At 41.7% G+C, this 9528-nt stretch overlaps 3 protein-coding genes across 4 annotated transcripts; 1 reads left to right on the forward strand and 2 right to left on the reverse strand.

Moving 5' to 3' along the window:
* The first annotated feature begins 94 nt into the window (after positions 1 to 94).
* Positions 95 to 2979, forward strand: tmem43 (transmembrane protein 43). Its single transcript, XM_085923170.1, has 12 exons — positions 95 to 250; positions 426 to 566; positions 668 to 802; positions 993 to 1087; positions 1181 to 1230; positions 1442 to 1511; positions 1594 to 1664; positions 1763 to 1890; positions 1965 to 2015; positions 2100 to 2201; positions 2273 to 2390; positions 2460 to 2979. The coding sequence occupies exons 1-12, from the start codon at positions 233 to 235 to the stop codon at positions 2660 to 2662; spliced, it is 1182 nt and encodes a 393-aa protein (XP_085779296.1). The 5' UTR covers positions 95 to 232; the 3' UTR covers positions 2663 to 2979.
* A 71-nt stretch (positions 2980 to 3050) lies between these two features.
* Positions 3051 to 5521, reverse strand: LOC147049305 (rho-related GTP-binding protein RhoA-B). Of its 2 annotated transcripts, XR_015067524.1 has the most exons (6): positions 5353 to 5521; positions 4342 to 4499; positions 4109 to 4229; positions 3899 to 4029; positions 3550 to 3774; positions 3051 to 3366 (listed from the first exon to the last, which is right to left on the reverse strand). XR_015067524.1 is itself a non-coding variant. In XM_085923173.1 (5 exons), exons 2-5 carry the CDS (start codon positions 4495 to 4497, stop codon positions 3601 to 3603), a joined length of 582 nt encoding a protein of 193 aa, XP_085779299.1. In that variant the 5' UTR covers positions 4498 to 4499; positions 5353 to 5521; the 3' UTR covers positions 3051 to 3600. The 2 variants fall into 2 exon arrangements, 1 of the variants encoding a protein (XP_085779299.1); XM_085923173.1 differs by having other exon boundaries at positions 3051 to 3774.
* Positions 5522 to 6955: 1434 nt separating this feature from the next.
* On the reverse strand, positions 6956 to 8665 carry cishb (cytokine inducible SH2-containing protein b). Its single transcript, XM_085923172.1, has 3 exons — positions 8461 to 8665; positions 7903 to 8040; positions 6956 to 7719 (listed from the first exon to the last, which is right to left on the reverse strand). The coding sequence occupies exons 2-3, from the start codon at positions 8036 to 8038 to the stop codon at positions 7202 to 7204; spliced, it is 654 nt and encodes a 217-aa protein (XP_085779298.1). The 5' UTR covers positions 8039 to 8040; positions 8461 to 8665; the 3' UTR covers positions 6956 to 7201.
* Positions 8666 to 9528: the final 863 nt, after the last annotated feature.

Genomic DNA, 9528 nt, shown 5'->3' on the forward strand with positions numbered 1-9528 from the left:
ACTTCAGTACATCACAGCCTCTGTTCAACATTTAGGTGACTAACAACATTCAGGACATGTGAAAATATGGAGTTAGGAGGTGATTCGTTCACTCTCGTTCAATGAAAAGATTCGTTCGTTTGAACGAATCGTTCACTCAGGAGCCAACATTAGTTACGCCATTGGTATTTGAAGTTTGTTGCCTACGCCTGCTTGGTGATCATTCGCAGCTTTTTACTATACTGTCACTAAAATGTCTTCGGCGACAACAGTAAGTTCTACACACAGACACACTCTTGATCTTTATTTCTCAATCAGGACTGTTTACCATACGGTAGTTAAATTGGAATTAGCATTTTGTTAACGTCCGAGCTTGCTGAGCGCTAGTATGACGTCTATCAATCAATGACGCAAGCAAGTGTCATTATGAAGAAAGTTGATTTCAGTTTTCAGGTAAAGACTCACATAAGCGTGTAAGGAGTGAGACCAACCCAGGATTCCTGCAACGATTAAGTGACACTGCAGGAGGAACGTTTGTTGGCGTTGGACTGTTTTTCCTCTCTCTATATATTCTCTTTACCAATGAGGTGAGAATCACATATGGGTGATAATGCCAGCACCTCAGGAGAGGGTTACATAATGTCACTACTAGTACTAGTACTCTGGATGGCTTTGTTCCTCCCTTCAGGGACGGGCTGTGCAGACTGCATCCTCCCTGGATGAAGGACTCGCTCAGGTGGTGTCGCTGGACGCTTTTGCCAGCCTCAACCCGCAGAACGACAAAAGCTTGGTTCATCTGTCTGCACCTTTGCAGACCTCTAAGGTAGACCATACTCCGCTACTACTCCAATATCACTTAGGCCACTGATTCTCATAATGAGGGACAAGTCAAGTACCTCATGCCTCTTGTTACAGTGTCTTAACGGTAATGTAATATATTTTAGGATTAGTAGGGTACTACCTTGTTTGTGCAAAATTGTAAATGATGTTCTATTGTGTGTTTGAATGTTCAGCCTTTACATGACCCCAACTACAGAGTGGAAGTGCAGGCTGTAAAGTTAAAGAGGCAGGTGGAGATGTATCAGTGGGTGGAGTATCAGGAGAGCAAGTGAGTCTGGTGTTTCCTAGGGTGTAGCCTCAACATTTCTCGTCTTCAATACAAAGTAGTAATCCGTCTGCTTCCTTGTATGATTCATATCAGAAACTATGAAGAGAATGGAAGTACCAAAACCGAGACGACATACACGTACAGTAAGTACTTGGAAATACAGTTAAGTGTGCTGCAGAAGTATTTGGATAGTAATTAATTTTTAGGACCCTGCCACCCTAATGATGACAAGTGATTAAATTAAAGATGTATTTATTTATAAATAATTAAAGATTTATTTACAGACCCACTGTAGTGCTCCATAAAGGCAACATTGTCCATATATTTTTGGATGTAACCATTTCCTTGCCGTAGACACGGAGTGGAAATCAGAGCTGATCAACAGTCGCCATTTTGACAAAGAAATTGGTCATCAGAACCCAAGGTGTCTCATCTTTCTGTTATAATAAATATTCCATATCACAAGATTTTTTTTTTTTTTTTTAAATATAATCTCTGCATTTCAGTGCCATGGCGGTTGAAAGCGTGACAGTTGTAGCTCCTCAAGTGCAGGTCGGCCCTTTCACTCTGTCCAATGGTAATCAGTCAGAAGCAACATCAACACAGGGCTGAAATAAAATTAACATGATCGTGGTCACATGGTTGGGTGACGACTCCTCATTTGCTCCTTCCCAGGACTAGTGGAACAAATTAATAACTTCAGGACACTAAGCCTGAAGGATTTCACGTCTCTCGACTCGGACCCTTTCCTCACCATCAGTGATGATTATTTCTATCACACTCGGCAGCCAAAGAGGCCAGAGGTGAGCACCTTGAAGGCAACATCTTGCAAATGCTGTTCACACACTTTAACTTCATCATTTATACACTTTGGAAGGTCGGAGATGTTCGCGTGAGATTCTCCTTCGCAGGACTCAGTGGAGAAGCTGTGAGTTCTGAACATGTTAACAAGTCAAAATGGAAAGTAGGTGTGAATTGACTCAAAAAAAAAAAGAACAAATATATATTCCAGGTCAGCATTGTGGCCAAGCAGAGTGGGGAGAAGCTGTTGCCCTTCAAAACCAAGTCAGGAGATGTTCTGGAGATCTTGTATCTGGAGGAGCTCTCAGCTGAGGTTTGATAGACTTGGACATTTTTCAAGAAATTCCTGCTTGGATTCTGATGTGTTCTGCATGTGATGTGCAGGAGGTGTTTGCTAAGGAGCAGCAGCATAACAGCATGAAGACGTGGGGTCTCCGAGCTGCGGGATGGGCTCTTATGTTTCTCTCCATTCAGCTGACCATGCGCATCATCTACACACTGGGTAAACCCTCACTCACACAATACTGGTGGTCCAGAGATGTAACCTGGCCCTTTTAATGTGTGCCCACAGTGGACTGGGTTCCTATCCTGAGAGACCTCGTTTCTGTGGGGCTAAAGATCTTCGCCTTGTGCGTGTCCTCCTCGCTCTCTCTCCTCACCATCGCAGCCGGGTGGTTCTTTAACAGACCCTTGATGGCTCTCGGTCTGGGGGCTTTGGCTCTTCTTCCTGTGCTGCTTGCACGCTCGCGACTTCCAGCCAAAAAGCATCAGTGACTGAGAAACTGGATGTAAGCGGCCAGAAAGTTCTGGATGCAGGATCAAATCCATACTTGCATTATTGTAAACCAATGAATTTGATGTTATTTTTATTGCATTGCTCTGTTCTTTGTGTTAAATTTTTTTCCATACTTCACTCTATGCTATAAACATCACTGAAAAACTTTCTTTGGACCCCGCCCCCTAAAAGACTTTTGTACATATGATACAAGTGCTTGTTGTTTCTACATATTTCTGTGTTGAGTTGGATTCTACTTGAAGATTAATAAATAAATCCCAAAGGCACACAGAAGAGGAGCCTTTGTGCAATTTTATTGAATCTTTTAAAATGCTCTGAATTTTTTTTTTGGTGTCCAATCAGCACTTCAAATCAATGGCTAGAAGCCAGATTCTTACAAAGTAATTTATTACACAAAACACTAAGTTTCCATTTGCGTGTTAACAAAATTGAATTTCCAGTCTCATATCGTGCAAGTTTGTCATGATGCACGTCAATGGAGCGCACCAAACAAAACGTTGTGCGTTGGCTTGCCAAAGAAGTCACAGTGATCAGGTACTCTTACCCTAGTTAGCTGTGGAAACATTCGTTGGGTCAGCAGGCAGGGCTTCAGCACTTGACTGGAGTTGGCAGGTTTGCTGACTTCTCATGACACCACGTGTTGGTTGATACTGGAGGTTTCGTTATGGCTGATTGACTGATGCTTTAATACAAAAAAAGATTTCCAATACTGACAGAGCCTACTTCATCTTAAGACAAGAAAAAAAAAAAACAAGTAAAAGCCTTGCACTTTTTGTAAAAACAGGTGAGAGAACAGTCTTGTATGGGTGTTTCTTTTTTTTCTTTTTTTTTTTTTTTTTGGGAGGGCGGGGGGATTTTTTTTTACCCTCTGCTTCTTTTTCCCCCTAAACTGGAAGCAGTTCCGTGTCAGCCGTTTTCACAGGAGGGTGCATTTATTGCTCTTCTTTCCTCGCCGAGCCTGTAGTGCCGCCCTGGTGGCCATCTCAAAGACTTCCCTCACACCATCCTTTGTTTTGGCTGAGCACTCCATGTATCCAAAGGCACCGATCCTGTTGGCCATGTCCCGTCCGTCCTCCTGCTTCACGGGTTCCTGGGGGGGGTTGTGGATATTTATAAAACATGGAGACAGTTTGAGAATAAAGCTAATACTAAATTGCCCCAGACATCCTCCTTCCGCTCGATTTGGGCGCCAGTCCACCTTGGCAGACATTTACCTGCTTCATTTTGGCAAGCTCCCTGCGGGTGTGCTCATCGTTGCGCAGGTCCTTTTTGTTTCCCACCAGAATAATCGGGACGTTGGGGCAGAAGTGTTTCACCTCTGGAGTCCACTTCTCTGGGATGTTCTCTGAAAAAAAAACACAAGACGTGATCCAGTACAGGACTACGAAAGGAAACGTGAGGCATTTGCACAATCACTGACTCACCGAGACTGTCGGGACTGTCGATGGAGAAGCACATAAGAATGACATCGGTGTCTGGATATGAAAGTGGGCGCAGTCGGTCGTAGTCTTCTTGACCTGCTGTGTCCCACAGCGCTAGCTCCACCTGCCAAAAGAATCCCAAATGAACCATGCTGGCACAGTGGCAAAAATATATTTTCAACAATTCACAAACCTTTATATGGAACACAAGACAAGAAGAGCAAAAAGCTCCATACCTGTTTACTGTCCACTTCAATGTCTGCCACGTAGTTCTCAAACACAGTGGGCACGTAGACCTCGGGAAACTGGTCCTTGCTGAACACAATCAGCAGGCAGGTCTTTCCACATGCACCATCTCCCACGATGACCAACTTTTTTCTGATTGCCGCCATAGCTGCAGATGAGAGGTTATGTGTGTGTGTGTGTGTGTGTGTGTGTGTGTGTGTGTGTGTGTGTGTGTGTGTGTGTGTGTGTGTGTGTGTGTGTGTGTGTGTGTGTGTGTTAATCCAGAGTGGACAGAAAAATGTCACGAGCAATCTTAATGATATAACATTTAGAAGTGCCGCCGACATTTTTCTTTTACTGTACCAAAATGCAAGTAGGTGAGTTTTTCAGCGAATACTGGCCGTGGTGTTTAGTTCTTTTTGGCAGCCCAACAGGAAGCTTCAAGTTTACTTAGTTTTCTATCGGTAACTATCAACACAACAAGTATTTACCACACGATCTTCCAACATCATTCCCAGCAGCTAGCTTGGGAAATGAAGCATTCATAAACTCCAAATTACATTTAAAAGCACTAGTACTGTGATGTAAAACGAAGAATGAAAGAATATATTTGGCGTTTAAGTGCCGTTTAGGATCCCAGCAGGCCTTATTTGATTATAGGAGGAAGTTGTTATGTTTACTAAAGGATCGACGCTGGATTCAGGAAAAACGCGCTTGTGTTTAAACGTTAAGTCGTTTTGGGGGGATAAGAGCAACGTTTTTGAAATAATGTTCCCACAAGGGTTCACGTAAAAGAAATAACAGGTCAGTCAACTCTATTTTTTTAGGGCGAGAGCAGCTAGCTGGCTAGTTGCTTAGCTTAACATAACGGAAGTCAACGGGTCCGTTAGCTTTTCGGCTAATATTAGCAGCCGAGTAAAGGGCAGCAAACGCAACTTTACGCAACATCAGCGACCGGACGCCTAACTATACATCATTCTGAAAATATTGCATCGATCGTTTTCTAGTTGGGACGTGCTTACCCAGTGATTGTTTTCAAATGTATCCAAATGATTTCCGAGTTGTGCTTTGTTGGCCTCCGTCGCTGAGTGCGCCGCTGGAGGATGAAGAGAAGGGAAGTGAGGCAGGCGGTGGGGAGGGGAGAGCACACGACAGGATGAGCTGATGATCCAACACAACATTGTTTGGGGCCTCCAGGATGTGCTGTCACAATATAAATTCAAGATAGTTTGTAATAACATCTCCGATCCACTGTTTTGCAACTTTGAGATGTTTACTTCCATCAATAGTTTAATGATGAGGATTTGTTTTGCAGGCTCCTGCAGAGCTTGCTGAGAATGGCCCTCAAAGACCGGCTCCATTGAGAACTTGTCAGTCACTTATGTTGGTATAGATGCCAACCCGCAGGTGACTCTCGAGAAATTTGCTTCCTCCAGGCACAAGAATTTTTTTTTGCTGTGCTTTGGCAGTCTATGTCAAATATTTTTGAGTAGTCTAAAATGTATTCACTCTACAATACTACTGCATTATAATCTATATTTTTCCAAAATATGAAAATGATTTGACGTTTTATTTTGTCTTGTGTTGATTAGTTTCCCTAAATTGCTTTTTGTCTTTTACTTTATGATTTTTTTTTACTGACACAAGAACATGTTAGTAAAATGATTATTTCGTCGTGGTGTGTGAGGTGATTTAAATTGTTTTGGGCCAAGCCAGGTCATGGCTTGTTCACAGCTGGCGAAGCGAGCCGTGTGCTCATAACTAATCCCGCTAAGAGGCTTTCTCAGAACTGCTCAGTTTTACCACTTAGAACGCTAACACACACACACACACACACACACATCAGCAATTTTCTCACTCTGCTGCAGTTCAACAGCGGGGGGGGGAAAGGAAAAACATGTGCAACACGGAGGTCTATAGTAGTTCTAAGAAATCTCAAGGCATGTGAGTCTCATTTCGTACAAACAGTGATGACCTCCCGATGGCTTTGTTTTATGTTTGCTGCCAGTTCCAGCTATTAAAATGGTCGTTTCAAGAAATATGAAATCACAATGTTTCACTTTTAAGATGATTGGCAGAGTCCCAAATCAGCTCCCAGATTCATAGTAAAATGAAAATTCAAATCACTGTGTAAAAGGATTTTACACACATATTTGACACGTTATCTTGTTGTCATTCAAGCATAAAATGTAACTATTGAAACATTGTTCTTTGTGCAAAAATTCAAAGTAATAAATAAAAAAATGTGAATTTGGCATCATGATAAATGTGCTTTTCAATCATTTCAGTTTTCTATGACAAAGTACATTTGATTATTTAAAAAAAAATAGCAATAATAATGTCAGATAAAGAAGAATTTGCAGGTTTAATTAACTTCTGCAGGAAGTCATAGCCTGGATGATCCTGCTTAGATTTGTCATTTTTATAATTTTTACATTTTGCCAAAAAAAGAATCACAATGCCAGATGGAAAAATGAAATTATACCAGAAGGACCAAGTAGGATTAACCTCTGAAATATGAGCTGTCTTTTCAAATGTAAAAAGAATGAATAAAGGAAGTTTTTTGAATGAGCAATCTTTTTTTTTTAAGAAAATTTTCATTTTCTTCAAGACATACCTCTTACATAAGGAATACAAAACCTCCTTTATTTCCTCTTCAAACACTGTACAGTATGACGATCATTTCAGAATCATTACAGTAATGAAAATTGAATTTTTGGAAAACATTAAGCCTGAGGAGGATGAAAACAGAAGCCTTGTGTGTCATCAGGCCATTGCGGAGGACAAAAATTTTCCATGATCCCACATTCCGCGAATCTCTCAACACCTGCTTAATTGCTGATCCCGTCCATATACCTGTCTCAGAGACCCTCATATGTGGAAAGGGTAGTCGTGCAAGTAGTTCAGGAGAGGCTTGGGTAGGGGCAGCTGCTGGGGGCAGTTTGTATTTCGGTTGATGATAAGGCGTGCCAGATGCTGCAATGGCGGAAATGTCTCTGGCTTGTGAAGGGGACGCGACAGTCTCAGGATCACGCCGCTGTCCTTGGCAGGGGAGAACTGGAGGTGATCAGGCGATATTTTGGAGAGGCCATTGTTCTCAGAAGACGTCGTCCGGCTTTGCGACCTGTGTCCCGAGCTAACGTAGCGCTGGACGAGACTGACCACGTCGGGGAAGGACTGCAGGTGAGGCAGTTTGGGACTGAGAGAGTCCAGCCAGAAAGAACCGCTCTTGTATTGTATTCGGACGCTGGTCGGTCCACAGTGGGTCATCACTGACAGCGCCACCATGTACTGAGGGTGACTGCTGTCCCGTACCAGGAACGTGCCTTCAGACTTTGCCAGGAGTTTTTCCCGAGCTTGACTTGCTGAGATGGAACCCCAATACCAGCCTGCGGTGACAACGTGGTATTTAAAAGTAGCCGTTCATCATATTATTATATTTCTTAAACATTTTTTTTAATGTTGTAAAGTAATTCAACATCAAGTTAAGAAATTATGATATATTGCCTGTATACCAAATCACTGCTTTATGATCGAAATAGAGATTTAAATGCACTGTAAACCCAAAGCACCTGAGGTTTGTAAATATTGGAAGGTGGTGGCAATGCAGGACAGATCCTCATCTTGATCGCAGGAGGTCTGAGGTGGATATCTACTGCACGGACCCGGGTCCACATGATGGCTTGTGGTCACAGCCGGGGAAACCATATCTGACAGGACACACGTACGTGTTAGCGATTAGAATGCCGTGACAGATCCTTTTGTGAATTGGGTTAGTACGCCATTTCACCTCATTTAATGCAAGTAATGTAGACACATTTTCATTTTAGTAGTGTGTCATGCCATTTTTAATCGTGTAAAATATGTGCCTTGGTTCAATAAAAGTTCAGAAACAATCGCGCTACTGTGTATAGGCTACGACATGCGACATGGTCAGATTCAGTATTTCAATTGTACAGGTTAAGCACCACAATTGTCATCAATAACAATTGAAACAGCACAAACGGAAATCACCAGAGAATATATTGTGATAAAAAAAAAAAACCAATCCAGGTCTCACAAACACCAAACAACGATTTGAACGTAAACAAGAAAACGCATTAACGTGTATTTCTTGGCGATACGCTCACCTTTGATTACAAATTAATCCTAAAGATTGAAGACAAAATCCAGAGAAATCGCCCGTACGGATCCCAATTTCACTCAAGATCGGACCTAGAAAACAAGTGAGTTTGCGTCAAACTAGCAGAGGTTCCAGGAATCTTGTTTGCCAGAAAGCTTTTGCGTTTCAGTGCAGCTGACACGCAACTTCATGCAACGCTGCCTTTGCTGCACTTCTTGCGCCCTTCAAAATAAAACATTGATGCAGTTATTTTGCGTTTAAAAAAAACATAAAATAAATAAATAAAATAAAAAAGAAATAAACAATCGGGACACTTTAGCATTTATGCTACTTTTTAACTTGACAGTTTCTTTTACCTGTCAAATTTGCACGATAACAAATCTTAGATTCCACAAGTGAAAATGTAAAAAGTCTGGTCCCGGAAAATGTCTTCAAACTGAGGTTCAACATCGAGCATTAGAATTCAGTCCTACTAAATATTTCGTTTGCCCGTCAATCTAATATTTCCTTTTCAGTTTGTCTACGTTTGAACCGTGCTGCCTCCTTCAGCTTTATTTTGAAGGGATGACAATAGTTGCGATGTGTCTGACTTATAACTTGATCAATCTCATTCTGCAACATTTTCTGTGTGTTATCTTCAGCAGGTCAGAAATCAGATTTTTATCAGATGATGATCCAGTGAATGCATCAATTAGCTCGCAACCGTGGCGGCATTACAACTTGCTTGAAGAAATCCTTACACGCATGCACACACAAAGAGCGACACATAGCAAACTTGAAGCGACTTGATGGAGACTTATTTTACCACAAGTACACAAATGCACCATAGGATAAAGAATATATTTTATTGTGAAGAAACATCCTCGTGAAATGTATGCGTGACAAAAACAAACACATGCACTGTGTTCAATCTTGGAGACGTGCCATGATGTTAAAATAGGATAATAATCAATCATACAACAAACTTCAAAGACATTCATGCTGTCACCAAGAATGATTAATGTGAATCATTGATGAAGAAAGCAAAGCAAAGCATTACATCCAACCCTGCAAATTAAAGGGGCCATATAATGGA

The sequence above is a fragment of the Syngnathus leptorhynchus genome, chromosome 11 (assembly GCF_054491065.1).
Source record: "Syngnathus leptorhynchus isolate UIUO chromosome 11, UIUO_Slep, whole genome shotgun sequence".
NCBI classification, from domain to species: Eukaryota; Metazoa; Chordata; class Actinopteri; order Syngnathiformes; family Syngnathidae; genus Syngnathus; species Syngnathus leptorhynchus.